The sequence below is a fragment of the Nycticebus coucang genome, chromosome 12 (assembly GCF_027406575.1).
Source record: "Nycticebus coucang isolate mNycCou1 chromosome 12, mNycCou1.pri, whole genome shotgun sequence".
Lineage (NCBI taxonomy): Eukaryota > Metazoa > Chordata > Mammalia > Primates > Lorisidae > Nycticebus > Nycticebus coucang.
The window spans coordinates 47,498,071-47,521,238 of NC_069791.1; the positions used below are offsets into that span (position 1 = coordinate 47,498,071).

The 23,168-nt window shown below is 41.0% G+C and overlaps 1 protein-coding gene across 4 annotated transcripts in view; it reads left to right on the top strand.

Moving 5' to 3' along the window:
* LRP6 (LDL receptor related protein 6) overlaps positions 1-12,791 on the top strand; it is a 197,632-nt gene extending 184,841 nt beyond the window's left edge. For all 4 annotated transcript variants that reach the window (XM_053555768.1, XM_053555770.1, XM_053555772.1 and 1 more), the window contains 4 exons: positions 662-892; positions 2,426-2,562; positions 3,509-3,606; positions 7,473-12,791. In XM_053555768.1, coding sequence (XP_053411743.1) covers positions 662-892; positions 2,426-2,562; positions 3,509-3,606; positions 7,473-7,767 — 761 coding nt within the window. In that variant the 3' untranslated portion in view covers positions 7,768-12,791. The remainder of the gene's footprint in view (positions 1-661; positions 893-2,425; positions 2,563-3,508; positions 3,607-7,472) is intronic.
* The last annotated feature ends 10,377 nt before the right edge of the window (positions 12,792-23,168 follow it).

The window sequence follows — 23,168 nt, forward strand, 5'->3', positions numbered from 1 at the left end:
TCCAAGGACAGTGGATACCATGGGCAGGATCCTCAGGCACTCTGACCTTTCTCTGATTCCTCCAGTAATCAAGTATTGGAGACCTATATCCCTTGCTCTCAGGCATCCTAAAACCCTGAAGGCAACAATTAGTCTAGTGCTAAGGCTCATCTTTAGTTTCTGATTTTATTCACCTAGTTTAATTGTCACTGTTCAAATCTAAAATCTAACATGTGCCCAGAACAGCATTTGGTTCTTCGCTATTCAAGGTAAAACATTTGATGACTTTTCTAGGTTGTTATCTTCTAGCCCTAAAATTCCAAAATAACCTTGTTGATTTTTATAGTATGCAGAGTGAAGCAGAATAGATTTTATTTGTGTATATATTTAAAGCTTCTTCGTGGTGTTTAAATCTACACTTCTCTTACCATCTTTGTTTCTGTCAATTTACAATTATATTTTCAAATGTATTTTATTTCCACCTTCACTTAAGGATAGTTCATTATGATTCCTAATGATGACATTTAATCCACATGTCCACGGGGCATGGTGTGTTTTTTTCATAAAAAAGAAATGTTTATTATCTTCTTTAGGCTCATAACTTCACATTCTGCTAGCCAAGTCCTCTTTTTGATCACTCTTTTGAATGTATAAGATGACCTTGCTGCATTCTCTCCTTTAGATCCCACTGAAGAGCCGGCTCCGCAGACCACCAATACAGTTGGCTCAGTTATTGGAGTGATTGTCACTATTTTTGTGTCTGGAACTATATACTTTATCTGCCAGAGGATGTTGTGTCCACGTATGAAGGGAGATGGGGAAACCATGGCTAATGACTATGTAGTGCACGGTCCAGCCTCTGTTCCCCTGGGTTATGTGCCACACCCGAGCTCTTTGTCAGGCTCTCTTCCGGGTGAGTTAAGACTGATCCATTGAGAATTAAGTCTTGGGTCCTGGCAAGATTGCCAAGGTCCATTATGGAAACAGGATGCTAACCGGAGTCTTTCAATCTACTTTGGGTTTAAAAAAATATAAGACCACTCACGTGTGAAGTCCTAGCACTTCGAGAGGTTGATGCAGGAGGATCGTTTGCCAGGAGTTTAAGATCAGCCTGAGCAAGAGTGAGACCCCATCTCTGCAAAAAATATAGAGATTAGCTGGGCATGGAGGCAGGTGCCTATAGTCCCAGCTACCTGGAAGGCAGGAGGATCCCTTAAGTCAAGGAGTTTGAGGTTGTGGTGAGCTATGATGATGCCACTGCCTCTAGCCTAGGAGACAGAGCTAGACCTTATCTCAAAAAAGAAAAAAGTGTGTGTGTGTACATATGAACAAATGTTCATTTTACCTATTAGCATCTTCTCTTTACCCAAAAGGCCTTAGATACAGTTTGGTAGGAACTGCCCAAAGATAGAAAGCAAATACACACACATCCCCACAAGCCCTTCTGAAAGTGAGTCAGCCAGTCATTTAGTAAAAGGAGTTACAAACCACAAGCTCTTTAGGTTCACTACCAGGGAACCCCAGTACTACTGAGTCCAGGAATAAAAGGAGGGCAAAAAATAAATAAGATTTCCTTTAGCCACCTAAGACCTGAAAATAGCTGGGCAATAGAAGGGAATAATTATTTGGTGTCATGTTTTCTCCTGACTTTGCATTATGAGAGTGAAACTTGGGCTAGTTGAAGCATAGCTGAGTAGTGAGAAGTTTTATAATTAGGTAGGTCATATTTAAGTAAATATAGCTCTATTTCCAATATTTTCTGTGCCCTTAGTAAAAAGAAGCCTTCTTTTTAATGACTATGGTGAAGGAAGAGCCTTAGTAAAAGCCCTCCAAAAATAGGAACTTGCTCTGGGTGTAACTCTTAAATAAACAGGCATGGTTTTTAAACTGTTAATGGTAATGCTTCTTTGTTGCCATACCTATTTTTAGTAGAATTTGGGAAGCTACATGGAAAAAAAGCAGAATTTATTCTTTAGCATCGGTAGTTTTGATCCCAGCAGCATTTGCATTTAGGAGATGAAGAAATATCTTGTATATGTTGTGTTTATGCCCTAAAAAATGGTTTTTATTTTCTTTTGAAAAAATCTATTATTTAATCCACCCTGCTTCACAGCCTTTACCCTTCACAGTCCTTTCTCCTTCAAATCCTCCAAGAGGTAGAAATTGTCTTATGTTGAAGATTTCTGCTTCCATCAGGGGAGGGGAGTGGGAGTTGTTCATGGCCTTGTTCTAGGCCAGCTCTCAATGGATGCATTCACTTCTAGAGAACATTGATTTCTTTCTCCATTATATGTTTTCAATTATTATTAGGAAAAGAGGGGATAAGTTGTTGTAAAGTCAAACTACTTGAGTATTGATATTGGTAATCTGATATTGAATAAAATTATTTTGTGCATTTTTATAGGTCTTATTCATGTTCAGTTTCTTAATTCTCCTTTCATTTCAGGAATGTCTCGTGGTAAATCAGTGATCAGTTCCCTCAGTATCATGGGGGGAAGCAGTGGACCCCCCTATGATCGTGCTCATGTCACAGGAGCATCGTCAAGTAGTTCTTCAAGCACCAAAGGCACTTACTTCCCTGCAGTAAGCACTCTGTTTTCCTTTGTCTTACTTTGAATGCTGAAAATACATAGGGTCGTAGATTTCTTAACTTATTCAAATGTGGCTGCTCAGTGATAGTATGTAAAAATAGTTTTGAATACAGAATTTAGGCATAAAATCCTCAAAGAAGAATTTACTGCCACACCTCTGTTCTTATAAATCTTTAAGTTTATTGGGTAATAACCAGCATTTTGAAAGCACTGGTCATTAATCTCATTATTTGAGTAAATTTAGAAAAACTGAATTGTACCTCTTTTTTTTTTTTTGGAGACAGGATCTCACTATATTGCCTTCGGTAGAGCGCTGAGACTTCCCAGCTCACAGCAACCTCAGACTCTTGGACTTAAGTGATTCTCTTGCCTCAGCCTCCCAAGTAGCTGGGACTATAGGCACCCGCCATAACACTGGGCTATTTTTTTGTTGCAGTTGTCATTGTTTAACAGGCCTGGGCCGGGCTCAAACCCGCCAGCTTCAGTGTATGTGACCGACGCCCTAACCACTGAATATGGGCACCAAGTCAGAATGGTACCTCTTGAGAGATGAGGGGTTTTGTTTTATGACCTCCCAGAATAGAAAGCACACCTGGAATTTCTACTAAATCAGTAAATTTTCTTTAAATATTTATAATATAATAATAATAAAAAACAGAACATAGCTCCACTGATCTTAAAGCAGTGACTTGCAGGTTACAGATTTTCTTTTCTTCACTTTGTACTTTTTAGCCATGATGAAATTTTTGTCTTAGGAAATGAGGGACACAATCCTAAAGTACTGTTTGAGGCTGGTTCTTTGGAAAGCAAGAATTGTGCTATAGGATAATGGAAAAGAACATTAATAAAGATGACAAAAGAAAAAGTAGAAAGTCAGTCCAATAGTCTCTGTGATAAACTATTATTATTTTTAATATATTTATTATTTTTTCTTTTAGATTTTGAATCCTCCACCATCCCCAGCCACAGAGCGATCACATTACACTATGGAATTTGGGTATTCTTCAAACAGTCCTTCCACTCATAGGTCATACAGGTAATACACAGCCTTCTATAATAAAAGTTGAAGTATTTACGAAGGAAGACATATGCTGGTTGTGGACTTGAGAAAGCCCCAAATAAATAGATGATGGTTACCAGAGAGAGAATAAACATCTTGTCTTAGTAATGCTGTCATTGCCCCTACCACACATCTTTCCTTTCAAATATTATACTTTAGGTTTGTTTTTTTCCTCCCCCTTAAAAAGAGAATCACAAATGCTGGCTTTTTATTTGCAGTTTTTGGCCGGGCCTGGGTTTGAACCCGCCACCTCTGGCATATGCGGCTAGCGCTCTACTTCATTGAGCCACAGGCACCGCCGCTGATGCTGGCTTTTATAATAATAAAGTAGAGCCCAGGCTTTGGCAGTATTCTGAAGAAAGGCCACCTGCCAAAGGGACTGATTTTTACAGTAGGTTACTGCTCAGGTTAAATTTGATAATCTAAGAATGAAATATGGGGTAAGATCATGGTTTAGAGAATTGTGAGAGCTTAAAACATCAGGGATGTTAATAAAGAATTTGAGAAAGGTTGAGAGAAGTGTAGGTTCAGCCCTTGCTAATGTATGTTGTTATGATCTAGATTGAAAGATTTTTCATGTAGTTGCGTGGAATAAATCAACTGACCAAAATAAATGAAGTATATTTATAAGCCAAAAAAGGTGAACTCCTGGCTTTGTGCTGATTTGTGAGTCTATTATACAGAGCAATGACCAGATCAGATTGTTTCAGCCTTACTTGTCAGCTTCTTTACTCTGTCTAAACATTGAATGCCTGTTACTAGAATACGTGTTTTTTTGCATTTTTGTCAAAATGACCTGATATAACCATATACATGAATAGAAATAAAGTGAAAACCACTTACAGTATCTCATTCAGAATTCTCAGTTTTATTAGATAAGACTATTTGAGATAGCTTTGGCTCTGAACTGATTTTTATTTTATTTTATTTTTGAGACAGAGTCTTACTTTTTGCCCAGCCTGGAATGCAGTGGCATCATCATAGCTCACAGCAAACTCAAACTCCTAGGTTCAAGTGATCCTCCTGCCTCAGCCTCCCAAGTTGCTGGGCACATACCTGACTATTTTCCCATGCCTGACTAATTTTCCTATCTTTTTATAGAGATGGGGTCTTGCTGTTACCCAGGCTAGTCTCAAACTCCTGGCCTCAAATTGATCTTCCCAATTTGATATCTCAAAGTGCTAGGATTACAGATGTGAACCACTATACCTGATCTTAAACTGGTTTTCATGATTTGTTGTAAATCGTTTTTCCTGCTACAAGTTTGCTCTAAAAAGCTAAAATAGAAAAACCAAAGCCTAAAATTTTAAAAGTAAAAGACCTAAACCTTTAAAAATTAATTTGTTTAAATCAAATTGAGTAAACACTGATCAAAATAAACATAATTATATCAAAAACAGTTCTTGTTGACCAGGCATGGCAGCTCACACCTATAAATGTATTTTTATATCAAAACATTGCATTGCATCTCACAAATATATACAATTACTATTTGTCAATGAAAAGCAAATTTAAAGCAACAATAATAAAAAACAGGCTGGGCACGGTGGCTCACTCCTATGATCCTAGCACTCTGGTAGGCTGAAATGAATCACCTAAACTCAGGAGTTTGAGACCAGCCTGAGCAAGAGTGTGAAACCCTGTCTATAGTAAAAATAGAAAAATTAACTGGGTATTGTGGTGGGCGCCACTGCATTCCAACCTGAGCAAAAGAGTGAGTCTCTGTTTCAAAAAAAAATACTTGATTAACCATTTTTCATATCTATATGACAAATTTATTTTTCATCTGAGTCATTTATTGAGATTTTTATTTTATATTTGTTGAGATTTTTGTTTAAACTGGGGCATAGAAGAATTTTGTTAATTCAGTTTCTTTTTATTCATAAAAATAGCAGTATTTGGCCTGAAATTTTACCAGGGCTTGACACCGGATTGGATAGAAAGATAAGACTTAAAAAATACAAAACTATAACATCATGTCAGTTTTGATAGTAGCAGCATTTGAGAACCTGTTCAGCAAGTCATGTAACTTTTGGTCTTTCTGGCAGCTCTTACTTTTGAGGCAATCCCAAGAGATGCAAAATGGATTGTATCCTGGGATATTATCTTGTGGCTCTGTATAAATTGCTAGGTATTTTATGAATTGTTAAATCAGGTATTTTTTGTTTGTTTCTTGGGGGAGTTTTGAGAAAAGGTCTATTTTGTTGTCCAGGCAAGAGTGCCATGGCATTATCATAGCTCACAGCAATCTCATACTTCTAGGGTGAAGTGATTATCCTGCCTTAGCCTCCTGAGTAGCTGGGACTACAGGCACACACCACCATGCTTGGCTGATTTTCTTTGTTGTTAGAGATGGGGGCTATGTTGCTTAGGTTGGTCTTGAACTCCTGGCCTTAAGTGATGCTGCTGCCTTGGCCTCCCAAAGTGCTAGGATTGCAGGCTAGCTCTGAAATGTTGTATTAGTTTTATATTTGCTTCTCTTGTAGTCAACTTTGATGAGAAAGCTTATGAATAAATCTTTGCGATAAATATAAGATTAATGTTAGCATATTTATCAATAGAATGAAAAGGTTACAAATAAATAGAAGTAGGAATGACAAAAAATCCAGCACTTTAGGTCAGTTCTTATTTTCACTAGGATGTTGCTTTTTTTCCAATGCCCCTTTCTTTAGCCATGCTACATGCTTAACAACTAAAGATTGCTTGAAAAAAATACATAAATATAAATAAATAAGGCCTCTGGCTTGGTGCCTGTAGCTTAGTGGTATGGTCCAGCCACATACAGTGAGGCTGGCGGATTCGAACCCAGCCCAGGTCTGCCAAACAACAATGACAGCTACAACCAAAAAATAGCCGGGCGTTGTGGCAGGCACTTGTAGTCCCAGCTACTTGGGAGGCTGAGTCAAGAGAATTACTTAAGCCCAAGAGTTTGGGGTTGCTGTGAGCTGTGATGGTATGGGACTCTACTGAGGGGGACATAGCAAGGCTCTGTCTCCAAAATAAATAAATAAATAAATAAAGCCTCTGACAAATAAATAAATTAGGCCTCTGTCATACATACATTAGAACTTAACTAGTCCTACGTGACTTTAAAATTTATCATTGTGATGGTTCATTAAAGCTGCTCTTATGACAATATTCTTGTCTATACACAGGGAATGAAAGCTATTTTCCACAAACCACTACAGTTTCCCTTTCCCATTAGTAAAGGGAAATGTAATGGGATAGATGTGCCCCTTGGGCTTTCTACCAAAATTCAGCCTGGGATATATACAATATTCGAATTTTAAGGAAAGAAATGAAATCTTCAGATATTATTAAATTAATTGTTCATCAGGTAAATTACGGAGCAGTTAAAGAATGTTGAGGGAATGTTGACATGTTTGAGTAGTTAAATTATGTAAAAACCCATTCTTTTCATAGGTAATGAAACTACAAAAATGGGTGAGGTCTGCTTTGTAAAGGGCAAAATGTATAAAACAGATATTTTTTTCCAAAAGATGATCATTAAGTACAGCTTTGAATTGTCCTTTTTATTCTGTGATGTAGTTAACTTGACTAAAAAAGAGCACATCCAGAGGCTACATTGAATTCATCCCTGCATTTTATCTTAATTCATTTTTGCTTGCCTCTAATTACATTTTATTTGCAAATAAGAAAATATATGCTATCTTCTTCTGCCAATCTGCCATTGAAAGTTGCCTCAGTCTGTGCAAACTTAAATTGCAGTAGCTTACTGTTTTCAAAGTGAAGTTTACACGTGATATTTCTGTATTCTGATAGGGAACATCTATTTTTTTTTAAAACTAACTCCATTTCTCTTTATTTTCTCCCTACGCCAGCTACAGACCATATAGTTACCGCCACTTTGCACCCCCCACAACACCCTGCAGCACAGATGTTTGTGACAGTGACTATGCCCCTAGCCGGAGAATGACCTCAGTGACAACAGCCAAGGGCTATACCAGTGACTTGAACTATGATTCAGAACCTGTGCCCCCACCTCCCACGCCCCGAAGCCAATACTTGTCGGCAGAGGAGAACTATGAGAGCTGCCCACCTTCTCCATACACAGAGAGGAGCTATTCTCATCACCTCTACCCACCGCCACCCTCTCCCTGTACAGACTCCTCCTGAGGAGGGGCCCTCCTCCTCTGACTGCCTCCAATGTGAAAATGTAAATAGAAACTTGGTTGAGATCTGGAGGGGGGGAGGGAATTATTATAGAAGGACGAGGCAGACAATGTACAGTTAAAATTATAAAATGGGGTAGGGAATACTGGAGATATTTGTACAGAAGAAAAGGATATTTATATATTTTCTTAAAACAGCAGATTTGCTGCTTGTGCCATAAAAGTTTGTATAAAAAATAAATTTGTACTAAAAGTTTTATTTTTGCAAACTAAATACACAAAGCATGCCTTAAATCCATGGAAGTGACTGAGTACAAAGGAAACGGGAATAATAAAAGCATCACTGACTAGGAATGTCCTGGCTTTATTGATACCGAAAAAAAAAAGAACGAAAGAGAAGAAAGAAATTAAATCCATCTGAGAGCATCAAACCATATACTTGGAAGTAGCCAAATAGCCTTCATGTTAATTAACTTTTGAGGGCAAACAAGTTAAGAAATAATAGAAAAAAAAGGAATTAATACTAACCTTGGACAAGGGGGGTTTTCTGTAGGAATCCAACAATGTTAGTGAAGAAATAGATATTTATATAGATTCATTCTGAGTCATGCTGTTGTAGGAAAGACAGCTGTCTGAGAAGATGCTGGGAGGCTGTGTGTGTGTGCAAGTCTTCTGTCCCTACCTTGGAATCCATGCTTCTGTTAAAAATTAATTTTTTCTCTAGGCATATTCAGTTTGTTGCCTCCCCTAGAACTAACTTTGTAGGTCATTTTGCCAAGATACCATGGGAAATATTCAAGTTTTTTATCTGAGGAATTAATTAAATGGAACTTTCTAAATTAAGGTCTGATTTTAAAATTTCTACAAGCTCCATTCCCCAGTAAGCTTAGCTCTTCAGTTTGACACTGTTTTTGCGTAATGATCAAAGGTTATACACATTACTGCTCTTCCTTACTTCCAAGACTGTTGTAATGCTCAGTAAAATGTCTTTTTACAACACATATAGACAATGTTTAAGAGTTACAAATTTAACCATGTGTTTTGTTGTAAATTAATCATATATCCTTGCAGTACTTTCAGCATTATAATATCACAGTATGAAGTCTTTATATATATATATATATTTTTTTTTTTTTTTTCTGAGTAAAACATTTAAATATATTCTGGTTAGAGACAGTCTATTTAAAAAAATTTTTGTTATCATTAGGTTTTCCCTCTATTAATGGTTTGTGACAATTTCTTGTTTTTTAGGCCAATTCTTTTCTCAGAATGATGTCTGCATACATACCTCTTGAATGTGTAGCAAGAGTTTAATATCTTCCTGTTACCCACTGTGAATGTTAGGTTGTTTTCAAATTATCCACAAATTATTCTTATAATCACCTCATATATTTTATGTATATTCTCTCTTATCCCCATTATGGATTAATAATTCCGCAAATTTAACAATGGGAATGAAATGAGAAGACAAACTGTTAACTTCTCAGCTGTTAGAACTTGAGTGGGTGGAGGGGAATGGCGGAAGCCTCATTTGTCATTTGCCTGACCTGCTGTCCTGTACCGTACGAGGGCTGCTACATCTTCAGCTGTCAGGGCTGACTGTGGAATGATTCTAGTATGCTCTGCCACCTTGCCATAAGTTAGTTTCCTGCTTTTTCCATGTGTCTAGCACTTCTCTACTAAAATTGAATGTGCTTTTAACTAATGTACATTCACCTTAACAGACATTGGTCAGTTAGTTATTGAATGATTTTTTTTTCTTTCATAAATTTTATATTGCTGAGGCCTCTCTTGAGTTTCAAGGCTCAAGAGAAAACAATAAAAGGAAGGATTCAGGATATTAGCTGAAGCTTCTGAAGTAACTTTTCAAGAAATTAAAAAATACCTAAGTAATAATCTTCTTATAGAAAACATGTGGTTTCAGGATAATGCTCAGAATGTTGGGGACAGTTTATAAGAATCAGGTGCACTTGATTTTGCATGTAACTGGTAAACCATCAGTGTTTTGCATTTTAGTCAGATAAGCATTAACTCTTCTGTTGGCTGGAACCGAGTGCTCACATAAGACAAAATGGACATCCAACTTGCATTCTGGGACACACGGGTGCATGATGCCTAAGCGAAGATGGAAAGGTTAGCAATAACTGGGTATCAATTAGAATTTGAGAATTTTGTATGTTTACATTTTTTAATGTACATCTTTATTGGGTGGGCTTCCCATGTGGAAACTTGCACTATAATAAACTGAGAAGAACATTGCCTTGTTGTATCTCAGTCCAAGTGCTTGTACTGCTATGGCAATGGCCTCTTCTTGCAAAATACTAATTTGTGTGCCAATTTGTTTGAAATTATTTGAAGGCAGTTCAGCTTAATCTCAGTATCCTCTTTCTGGAGCTATCGAGATAGATTGTTAATATTTCTGGGAATACCTTTTAATGAGAGAATTGTCAAATTCAGAAAAGATGGATTTGCCATCAGGTTATATGGACAGTTAAGCTTAAGTAAACTGTATCTTGATTATTTTAAACACAAGAGCTTTAATTAAACTAAGGAGAAAAAATAAGCATGAAACCACAAATTGGGAAGGAATGCAAAAGGATTTTTAAATTTAGCTCACTATTAAATTCATTATCCGAGCGGAAAGAATGAATAAAAATTTCATTAGAGTGCCTAAATAAAAAACTCTCTATTTTGAACATATGTACATACCCACTGATGTGGTTAAAATTAAGAAATGAACTTGAGCATAACATACTTTCTGTATTCCACAGTAGGCTTTTCTGCGTAGTAGTCTTTTATAACTAAGGTTCTGGACTTAGCTCAAACAAAGCCCTAGTCTTCTAAACAGTGGCCCATTGGGGTTTATTGCTTAAGTCAGATAATGACATATTCGCAAGAGAAAAAGTTGGTGGATAGAATTTTCTTAGTATTAATTTTTTTCTTCCATTAATCTTTTTATGCATTTGACACTTGCTGCTACTCTTCTATACTAGCATTTCACGAGATGCCTGTTTAGCAGATTATATAATTATCTGTTTAGCAGATTATATCATTTTAATATAAAAACACTTGGTGATGTACCACCAAGAGATTAGTAAGTTTTGAGATCAACTATTCTGCAGAGATTTTAGGTATTTAGAAATGGAAACTTTATTAAAGTACATTTATATCTAATATATGTCAGTCATTGGGGAGGGGGTCTTTGAGCAGTACAATTTTACAATGGTCTCAAGGGTTATATCTCTTCATTTAAAAATACTCTAAAGTCAATAATTTGTATAAGGGAAGATTATTCAATATTTGAGATGTAAAAATAGCCATCAGATATATTAGGTAGCAGTCAGTTTGGGGGAACATCATTTTTTGCTGTAAAAAATTAATAAATACTTCAAGTGAGTTAATAGCTGTGGCTTACCTAACCTGTTAATGAAATGTGCTTATTTATGGGACCTGATACCAATAGTCGTAATAGAAATTTGAGAGGCTTGTCTTAACCAAGCCAGCTTCTCTGCAATAAAAGGACTGCTGCTGTTTTCCTGTCTAGTCCTGTGCCTAGACTAGATTTTTGGAAATGTAGTTTTTTAAAGTGTTTTATTTCTTGCAGTGAAAACACTGCTATGTCATTGATTTGCAGGCCACAGGAGCTACATGCTGTTTACCATTACATATCTGATAAGATTCAGAAACAAAGTCTTGGGCTTTTCACACCCCACATATGTCATGCTTTTAATAAATGTTTGATGCTTAAGTCTGTATATGGCATCCGTACTGTGGAGCGTGGATATTAGTATGTTTACCCAGTGTCATTTGGTAGACAAAATATTTGAGCATCTATATAGGCTGTACACTAAGTGGACTAAGTCCTAAAGTTTATAATCAAGTGTTACTTAAAACATCGTCAGAATTCCCAAAATCAAGAAATTTAATTTTTGTTTGGTATTCCTTATCCCAAGTCTAAAATGAGCCAAGAGAATAACAAATGATTTTAAAAAGTACTAATAACATATGGGTTAATTTCTGACTTCTGGAATTGCATCATTTCATAAGAAATTTCAAAATTTAGCTTTTGAAATTCCCAATGTTTTAGAGTAGAGGACTTTGGGCCTCAAGCATGAAGGTATACATTTATAATTTAAAAATTTTTTAAATAAGCATTGTAAATATCCTCAGAGTCACTTGATCTCACACATCTCTTTACACTAAGCCTAAACCTGAGTGTACAGGGTGGTAAATTACATTAATCAGTTACTGACTCTACCTACCCCTTACCCTCTGTTTTTCTTTTTCATAAAGCTTTTAAAATCATTAAGTTTACTGCTGAAAACAATCTTCTTGACTTTACCAATAGAATTACAAACTAAATGACTTCTTGTACTTAGGAGTGGAGTGTAGACCTAACAAGCCATTGTATTTCCAGCAACATTAGTATTTGCCCAAAACTAGCACCAAAGAATTATTCACAAAGTACTTTCGCTTAATTGTCCATTTTGGATGTTTTGGTTTTTATCAAATATAGCCATGATAGCGGATAGAAATTATATATAGATCTATCTCTATATATCAATGCCAAAATTTGGGTATTACAAGGAAAATAAAGTCTGATTAAATCCAGTATCACAAGGACTTAATAAGTATATGGGTTAGTGAGGAACATTTAAAAAGAGTAAAGAGGATACCAAGAAGCTTAAACTGGACTAGCCTTATTTGCAAGTGAAGGATCTGGTGCTGCTTTCAGTTGTTTATCCTTTGTGTTTTTTTTTCCTTAAGCTTTAATCTTTGTCATTGTCTTAAAGTCAACTGGTGTTTCTTGTTCATCGACTTTGGTACGATGGTGCTTTGCAAGGATGTATTTATATTATAATGGCCAACATTTGGTCAGCCCTTGTCCACTTACTCACTTCCCCCTTTTGTAAAATAAGTGCTTTAATTATAAACTGTATAAAAATGCCTTGTATAAATCCCCTTTTTGATTATTACAATAAGCTGAATGGTAACAAATGTTGATTTTTATAATAAAACAATGGAAAAATAAAAGCGTCATTTCTTTTTAGCAATAAATTAAAACAGAAGTTGGTTGTGCTTTGCTGTGATGTAAATAAGACTTTCAAACGCAGTAAAACCCAGCTTTATTATTTGCATTTCTCAAAGATACACTGCTTTAGAAAAAAGTTTTGAGAAAGTTTTGAGAAGGGCTATTGTCTGGTTTTGAAAAGGGCTATTGTCTGGTTCAAAGTTGACAGCACCTGTGACTGGGAGCACAGAATAAGGCATAGTCTGGTTCAGGACTGCTCATTTGCAGTAAACTCCTAGGAGGAATCTCGGTGAACCCTGTCTCTCTTTCTTCCCCTCCCCCGAATTAGCTTATAAAATGAACTTTGGTTTTCCTGGTGTAGAGCTCAATATGATGTAATTATACTTTTTCCTAGAGGGTGGATTGTGGTAAAAACAATTGAGAACTCAGTGATACTAAGCTTATTGGTTTGATAGGAAGAGGGAAAAGCTGCTTTTTTAATTGTAGTATTTGGGCTCAAATATCAATTAAACAAAACAAACCAACATAATTCCTTTTCTTAGCAGGTGCTCTCACATAAGTTTACCTTGGTCTCTCCTGACTCCTCCCATTGCTTTCCCCTGGAGCAGAAACTAGAATCTCCTAAGTTGTGCTATTTTCAAGTCAAAGGAAAAGAAAAGCTATGATTGCTTTGCCTGGATTTAAAGGTGGTCTTGGCTGGGTGCTGTACCTCAAAACCTGTTATCCTTTGAAGGGGAGGGGATCCTTTGAGGTCAGAGTTCAAGACCAGCCTGGGCAAAATAGCAAGACTTCATCTCTCCAAATTTTCTTTGGAAATTAGCCAGGCTTGTTGACTCAGGAGGCTGAGGTAGGAGAATCTCCTAAGCCCAGTTGTTCAAAGTTGCAGTGAGCTATGATTGTGCCACTGTACTCTAGCCTAGGGAGTAAAGTAAAGCCCTTATCTCTTTAAAAAAGTTTAAAAATATAAAAATAAAGGTGGTCTCAAGAATGGGAAAAGCACTACAATTTGTTTTCAGTACTCCTTTTCCCAGATAGGTTTTCAGCTGAAGTTTACATATTCCTTTTCATTTTAATTCTTTGTCTCATATATAATTGTATTATTTCTATAAATTTAATTCAAATGATGAATTACTGTGCTCAGTTTAGGTCTCCCTGACCCCTATGGAAAATTTTCTACTTGAAGTTTGCACTTGCAGATTAAGATTTAATCAGTATTTAAAACCAACTGTAGAAGATTTAAAGAAGCTAAAATGAAGGGTAATTTTATTAACGTTTGTCCTCCATTTACTGTGTACTAGGTACTGTAATGTCTCTTTTTTTACCCTCAAAATAATCAGCTGATTAATGATGAAACTTGACAGGAGATGCCCAATTTGAGTATGAAAATCTCCAGTGCAAAACTGTTGATTGAGTTGTGGGTGGAGGGAAAAGGAGGACATGGATCTCGAGGTCTAAAGTCTAATCTTTGTTCTTTTGTAATTAATTTTCAAGGCCTGTGTGGACTCCTTTATTCTCTCAGTATTTATTTCTTTATATTAGTCTCCAATGTAAAGTTTTCTGAACCTTGAATCCTTAATCAGCTCACTACCCATTCTGGAGAGACTAGTGCGTTGGAGGCAATGAATTGTGTGTTACAAGGTAGAACAGGTGTCCCCAAACTTTTTAAACAGGGGGCCAATTCACTGTCTCTCAGACCGTCGGAAGGCCGGACTGTAGTTTAAAAAAAAAAAAAAACTATGAACAAATTCCTATGCACAGTGCAAATATCTTATTTTGAGGTAAAAAACAAAATGGGAACAAATAACAATTCACAACCGCTTCATGTGGCCCACGGGCCGCAGTTTGAGGATGCCTGAGGTAGAATCTAGTAGAATCCAGACACCTATGTTGTATTCTATTTCCCCCAGATTCCTGTGTGATGCCTCTTTCCCTTAGGCCCTTCCTCTGGTTTCCAGAGGAAATTGTAACTCCCAAAAGGGAGAAGGCTTGATGGCCTGTCTTCCATCATAAGCTGGAAAAAATGATTATCTTGAGATCTTTTGACTTCTAATTATCCTACCAAAGGCTCCCCCACTACCATTACACAACTGAAAAACCTTGAAGACTCTGTGTTTTGTCCAGCAATTAGAGTAATAGAGAGTTTTTCTTTCTTGGGAATTCTATGGGAAGGAAAGGATTAGGGCCCTCAACTATGCTCTGGTAGGATTCTTCACTGCTCATGTATCACAGAAGTTTGTAATAACTCAGCTTCTCCAATAGATACATATATTTTCTATTGTGTTAATTTTAGTAATTTGGGTCTTTGAAAGAATTTGTCCATTTTGTCTAAGTTGTTGATTTATTGACATAAAATATGTCCCTTATCCTTTTAATGTTGTTTTCATTTCTGACATGGGTAATTTGGGTCTCCCAGGATGGGGCTGAAAATATACTACTTACTACAAGCTTGTGCTTATGGTTTAACCTTTGAATCATGGTTTACATAAAAGTGTGCCTAATTTCTAAATATTTGAGCATTTTCGAGATATTTTATTATTTGTAGATTTGATTACTTAATGGTTAGAGACTTAATCATTTTAAAGATATTGAGACTTGTTTTATGGGCCACACTGTGATTCTATTAGTGAATGTTTTATGAACACTTAAATATTCTGCCGTTTGAGTACAGTTTTCTTTTCTTTTTTTTTTCGAGACAGAGCCTTAAGCTATCACCCTGGGTAGAGTGCTGTTACATCACAGCTCACAGCATCCTCCAACTCCTGGGCTCAAGCAATTCTACTCCTTCAGCCTCCCAAGTAGCTGGGACTATAGGCACCTGCCACAGTGCCCAGCTATTTTTTGGTTGCAGCCGTCATTATTGTTTGGTGGGCCTGGGCTGGATTTGAACCCGCCAGCTCAGGTGTATGTGGCTGGCACCTTAGCCACTTGAGCCACAGGCGCCGAGCCTGAAATACAGTTTTCTCTAAGGTCAATTTAGGTCAGTTTGATTTATCAATGTTCAAGTCTTGTATGTCTTTTTTTTTTTTTTTTTTTAAAGAGAATCTCACTCTTCACCCTCTGTAGAGTGCTATGGCGTCACAGCTCACAGCAACCTCCAGCTCTTGGGCTTAGGCAATTCTCTTATCTCAGCCTCCTGAGTAGCTGGGACTACAGGTGCCCGCCACAATGCCTGGCTATTTTTTTGTTGTTGTTGTTGTTGCAGTTTGGCCAGGGACAGGTTCGAACCCACCACCCTTGGTATATGGGGCCGGTGCCCTACTCACTGAGACACAGGCGCCGCCCGCAAGCCTTGTATATCTTGACTGATTTTCTATCCACTATTACAGAGACAATAGTATTAAAACTGCCCAACTATAATTGTGAATTTGTTTCCTTTTAGTTCTATTAGCTGTTGCTTTAAGCTCTGTTCATAATTTAGGATTTTTATAGCTTCTTAATGATTCATACTTTTATGTTCCTCTGTCTTTATATTCCTTGACCTGAAGTCTACTTTGACTGATAACATGTATTAATATAGCATTTCCAGCTTTCCTTTTACTCTTGCATATTTTCCTATTCTTCCAGTTTTAACTTGTTTCTCTTTTGTTTTTATTTTTATTTTTACTTTTTTTTTTTTTTTGAGACAGAGTCTCACTCTGTCTCCCTATGTAGACTGCCATGGTGTCACAGCTCACAGCAACCTCAAACCCCTGGGCTTAAGTGATCCTCTTGCCTCAGCCTCCCAAGTAGCTGGGACTACAAGCACCCACTGCAATGCCCAGCTAGTTTCTAGAGAGGGTGGGTCTTGCTCTGAAAGAAAATATTACCATGAGAATGTGACCACTTCTCGCCCCCTACCTTAGGAATGTGACCTTTTGTAACTGTTCCAGGAGCTTCAGCAAATATTTACTATTAAGTAAATAGCCCCAGGAGCTTCAGCAAATATTTACTTAATAGTAAATATTTGACTGTTAGTCTTGTCTTAAGACAGTTGAATAGTGAATTAGAGTTCTCCTTATCTACTTAGAATCCCAGGTGTGTGTATTCTCTCTTACTTTGATAAAATCCCTGCATGTCTGCTATCCCGCCCATTTTGTAGTTTTTGCCTTTAAAAGCTTGTAAAAAACTGCTGTGGGGGACTTGATTTCTCGGCTCCTAAAAGAGTTGTGAATCAAGTCCCCCGTGTACAGGAATAAAAATCCTCTTGCGTTTTTGCATCAAGAGACGACTCTTGCGGTTGATTGGGGTGGTCAGAGCTCCGGGCTGAGGGGGGGGTTCTGCCCCCAAGTCTTCCATTTGGGGGCTCGTCCGGGAGATAACGACCACCCCTCACCTGCAGAGTCGACCTTGGAAGTAAGAAAGGGGTACCCCAAAAACTGTCTAGTCTGTGTCTTCAGTCCTTTTGTTTGACTTTGTGTGCGCGCTTTCGATTTCGCAGCCGTTCGGCACCTCGTGAGAGTGGCCGGACAGTGGTCGGTAGACGTGCCCGGAGGACCACAGGCTGAAACCCTGGGGGACGCCCCAGGAACTGAGGAGAACCAGGGACGCCTGGTTGTCTCCTGCTGTAAGGGCGCTGGTCGAGTCTGGTTGTTCGATCAAAAATTACAGGAAACGCGCCCGTCTGATTCTGTTATAGGCTTGTGAAGGACCAAGTGTAGTAGGTGGGTCCTTGTACCTGTAATATTTCTGTTATTTCTGTTATTTGTGTTTCTGACATATCCACTGACGATGGGACAGACTGTGACGACCCCTCTGAGTTTAACTCTAGATCATTGGACTGAAGTGAAGAGAAGAGGTCGTGATCTGTCAGTAGAGGTTAAAAAAGGCCCATGGCAGACTTTCTGCTCCTCGGAGTGGCCTACTTTTAACGTCGGCTGGCCCTCAGGAGGAACCTTTGACTTATCTCTTATTTTTGCTATTAAAGAGATTGTTTTTCAGAGAGGACCGGGAGCCCATCCGGATCAACAACCTTACATCATAGTCTGGCAGGACCTGGTGCAGAATCCGCCCCCCTGGGTTCGGCCGTGGACTGCCACATCCAGGCCCCCGTCTAATCCTCAGGTGCTCGCTGTCCAATCTTCCGGTCCCAGAAAAGGGGGCGACAGTTCGGACCCCCCTAAGAAGATCTACCCGGAAATCCAGACTGATCATCTTCTCCTCGACCCTCCACCCCCTCCTCCCCCATACCCTCCCGCCTTGGCTCCTGTCGGGGGGCAGGGAGGACCAGCATCGCCGGATCCGGCGATTGCCCCCTCTGCACCCCCGGGGGAACCTTCACTGGGGCCCGCACAAGGTACCAGGAGTCACCGCCGGGGAGGAGTGTCTCCCGACACTACTGTTGCCCTACCCCTGAGGGCATACGGCCCCCCCGCCGGTGGCAACAGATGAGGAACCACCTCCTCTCCAGCCCCTCCAGTACTGGCCATTTTCTTCCGCAGACCTGTATAACTGGAAAACTAATCACCCCCCTTTTTCAGAAGACCCCCAACGCCTGACTGGGCTGGTAGAGTCCCTGATGTTCTCTCATCAGCCCACATGGGATGACTGCCAGCAGCTCATACAGACTCTCTTCACTACTGAAGAGAGGGAGAGGATTTTATTAGAAGCTAGGAAGAATGTACTCGGGGCGGACGGGCATCCTACCCAGCTCCCCAACATCATCGAGGCTGCCTTTCCCCTCTCCAGACCAGACTGGGATTTCAACACGGCAGAAGGTAGGGAGCGACTGTCAGTCTATCGCCAGGCTCTAGTGGCTGGCCTCCGTGGGGCGGCAAGACGCCCCACTAATTTGGCTAAGGTAAGAGAAGTAATACAGGGGGCCACGGAACCCCCCTCTGTGTTTCTTGAGCGTCTAATGGAAGCTTTTAGGCGCTACACCCCATTTGACCCTGCCTCTGAAGGACAGAGGGCTTCCGTGGCTATGACTTTCATAGGGCAGTCAGCTGTAGACATTAAAAGAAAGCTGCAGAGAATTGAAGGATTGCAGGACTATACCTTGCAGGATTTAGTTAAGGAAGCTGAGAAAGTATACCATAAAAGAGAAACTGAGGAAGAAAAAGAGCAGAGAAAGGAGAAAGAGAGAGAAGAAAGGGAAAATAAGAGAGACCGAAGACAGGAGAAAAACTTAACACGGATTTTGGCCGCAGTAGTAGGGGAGAAGAGCCAGGAACAGGCCCAAGGTAGAACTAAGAAGTCAGGTAGTCTGAATAACCGCATCCCGTTAGATAAGGACCATTGTGCATACTGTAAGGAAAAGGGGCACTGGGCCAGGGAATGTCCTAAAAAAAAGAAGAAAGTACTGGCCTTAGAGGAAGAAGAAGATTAGCGGGGACGGGGCTCGGAACCCCTCCCCGAGCCTAGGGTAATACTTAAGGTGGAGGGGAAGCCAGTTGAGTTCCTTGTAGACACCGGAGCTCAACACTCAGTCCTACTTGAACCATCAGGACCCGTCTCCAAGAAAAAATCCTGGGTTGTAGGGGCCACAGGGCATCAGCAGTACTCATGGACTACCCGAAGATCAGTAGATCTGGGAGTGGGACGGGTAACCCACTCATTTTTAATTATCCCTGAGTGCCCTGCGCCCCTCCTCGGGAGAGATTTACTCACCAAAATGGAAGCCCAAATCACTTTTACTCCTGATGGCCCAGAGGTAACCCAAAATAAGAGGGTAATAGCCCTGACCATGCGTTTAGAGGATGAACATAGACTCTTTGAAAAGCAGCGGGAGAAAGGGACTAGTCTCGTAAAGGACTGGCTAGAAAAATATCCCGGGGCATGGGCCGAAACTGCTGGAATGGGACTGGCTGCAGAAAGGCCGCCTATAGTCATAGAACTCAAAGCTACTTCCACTCCTGTGGCAGTGCGCCAATATCCTATGACTAAGGAAGCTCGGGAAGGAATTAAGCCTCACATTCAGCGTCTCCTACAGCTGGGCATACTAGTAAAATGCCAGTCACCATGGAACACGCCCTTATTACCCGTCAAGAAACCCGGCACAGGTGACTATCGCCCTGTGCAGGACTTAAGAGAAGTAAACAAGCGGGCACAAGACATCCACCCCACCGTGCCTAACCCTTATAATCTGTTAAGCCCTCTCCCTCCAAACCATATCTGGTACACTGTCCTGGATTTAAAGGACGCCTTCTTCTGCCTCCGACTACACTCCTCTAGCCAGAACATCTTCGCATTTGAATGGAGAGACCCGGACTCTGGAACAACGGGCAATTGACATGGACCCGACTTCCACAGGGGTTTAAGAACTCCCCAACCATCTTTGATGAAGCCCTCCACCAAGACCTAGCTCACTTTCGCGCCAGCCACCCTCAGGTGACGCTCCTACAATATGTAGATGACTTACTACTAGCCGGAACAACAAAAGAAGAGTGCTATCGGGGCACAGAACTGTTGCTAGAACTAGCCCGCTTAGGATATCGAGCCTCTGCTAAAAAAGCCCAAATCTGCCAGAAAGAGGTAACGTACCTGGGTTACGCCTTAAGAGGAGGGCAGAGATGGTTAACGGAAGCTAGGAAGCATACTGTGACTCAGATTCCAGTTCCCCGCTCGCCCCGCCAGGTGCGAGAATTCTTAGGAACTGCAGGGTTCTGCCGCTTATGGATACCGAGGTTTGCTACTCTGGCAGCTCCCCTCTACCCTTTGACCAAGGAAGGCACTCCCTTCGAGTGGGGTGCCAGCCAACAGCGGGCCTTTGACAACATTAAAAAGGCCTTATTATCAGCCCCGGCCCTGGCTCTACCAGATGTAACAAAGCCCTTTGTCCTATACGTAGATGAGAAGAGAGGAGTGGCCCGAGGGGTGCTGACGCAGCCTTTAGGGCCATGGAAAAGACCGGTAGCATACCTCTCCAAGAAATTGGACCCCGTCGCTGGTGGTTGGCCAGCCTGTCTGAGGTCTGTGGCGGCAGTAGCGGTACTGGTAAAAGATGCAGACAAATTGACTATGGGGCAGAAGTTGACAGTCATTGCCCCCCATGCTTTAGAAAGCATCATCAGACAGCCCCCTGACCGGTGGCTGTCTAATGCCCGCATGACACATTACCAGAGTCTCCTATTAAACGGAGACAGAGTCCAGTTTGGCCCGCCTGTCATCCTCAACCCAGCTACCCTATTACCTGATACTTCTGTCCAGAAAGATGTATTACACACATGCCAAGAAGTATTGGCTGAGGAAACTGGAACTCGGAAGGACCTCTGTGATCAGCCCCTGCCGGATGCCCAGCTGACCTGGTTCACTGATGGGAGCAGCTCCATAATAGAAGGTAAAAGGGTGGCCGGGGCGGCGGTAGTGGACGATAAGCAGACCATCTGGGCAAGTAGTCTGCCTGAAGGGACGTCGGCCCAGAAGGCCGAGCTGGTCGCCTTGACCCAGGCCTTACGTTTGGCGGAAGGGAAAAAAGTTAACATATACACCGATAGCAGGTATGCTTTTGCTACGGCCCATGTTCATGGGGCCATTTACAGGCAGCGAGGACTGCTGACTTCAGCAGGAAAAGAAATTAAACACAAGGAAGAAATCCTAAGTCTACTGGAGGCTGTTCACCTCCCTAAGAAAGTGGCCATTATCCACTGCCCTGTGCATCAGAAAGGGGGGTCCAGAGTTGCCGAGGGAAACCAAAGAGCCGACCGAGAAGCTAAGCTAGCAGCTCAAAGGCTCAACATCCTGCCGCTATATGAAAACACTTTAAGGCCTAGCCTTAAAGAAATAGCACCCCCCCTTGCCAAACACTTTAAATATTCGGAGCGGGATCTCGAGAGAATGAACAGATTAGACCTCCACTTAGAATCCCCAGAGGGGATCCGAGAAACTCCGGAAAGAAAAATCATCCTCCCTGAAGAGCAGGCGATCACCTTTCTCAGACAACTTCATAAATTAACTCATTTGGGCCCCAAGCATCTAAGAACTATTGTTCAGTCCTCCCCATACTATATTATGGAATTAAGTAAACTCGTTGACACAGCTGCAAAAGAGTGCAGACCTTGCCAATTAGTAAGCACCCAGCCTAGCACATTACCTCAGGGAAGACGACTCCGAGGAGATCGTCCTGGGAGCTACTGGGAAACAGATTTTACAGAAATTAAGCCGGCCAAATACGGATACAAGTACTTGCTGGTGTTCATAGATACTTTCTCAGGATGGGTCGAAGCTTTTCCTACAAAAAGGGAGACTGCTCAAGTCGTAGCCAAAATAATATTAGAAGAAATTTTTCCAAGATTTGGGCTACCCAAGGTAATCGGATCCGACAACGGTCCCGCTTTTGTTGCCCAGGTTAATCAAGGTTTAGCCAAAATCCTGGGGCTTGAGTGGAAATTACATTGTGCTTATCGGCCCCAAAGCTCAGGGCAGGTAGAGAGGATGAATAGAACCCTAAAAGAGGCCATGACTAAATTATCCTTAGAGACTGGCATTACTGACTGGACAGTCCTCCTTCCCTTTGCCCTGTTCCGTGTGCGCAACACCCCTAGCACTCTCAAACTGACCCCCTTTGAAATCCTATATGGAGCTCACCCCCTGCTTGTTGCCATGCAGCACCTCCCTTCCCCAGAATCTTACTCCTCTCAATCTCTATACACCAGATTAAAAGCCCTTGAAACCGTGCAAAAGGAGGTGTGGAGCCGGCTGATCGAGGCCTACAAGCCCGGGGATCTGCAAATACCTCACCAGTTCCAGGTTGGAGATTCGGTGTACATCCGGCGCCACCGGACAGCCAACCTTGAACCACGGTGGAAAGGACCATACCTGGTGCTGCTCACAACCCCTACGGCAATAAAAGTCGATGGCATCGCAGCCTGGATCCACGCATCTCATGTCAAACCAGCACCGCCGCCAGACTCCGGGTGGACAGTGGAAAAGACAGACAACCCCCTCAAACTCCGCATTCGCCGCAGTAGCCCTGCTCCTGCTGATACAACTCCCGGTGATAAGTAGTTCCGGTCCCAAGCCCCATGCCCCCCAGAGGTTAACCTGGCAGGTTCTCTCTCAGACTGGTGATGTAGTATGGAGTACTACAAAAGAAGACCCTCCTTGGACCTGGTGGCCGTCCCTCACCCCAGATATTTGCGCCCTAATAGCAGGGCTAGATAATTGGGATATCTCCGATGAGACCTTTAAAGAGGTTCCATCAAGCCTTGATCACCATTTAACAAAGCGCTCACTTACCCAAGGCTCCACATCCCAAGGCCAGTACGTTGCAGACGCCCCTGGCTGTGGCAACTTGCCCGCCCAGCGCCGGATGCAACAAACGGAGTTCTATATCTGTCCCCGGGACGGGAGAACGAGAAGCCAAGCCAACAGATGTGGGGGGGTGGAAAATTTCTATTGTAAACAATGGGGATGTGAGACGACTGGGCAGGCCTTCTGGCACCCCTTCTCCTCTTGGG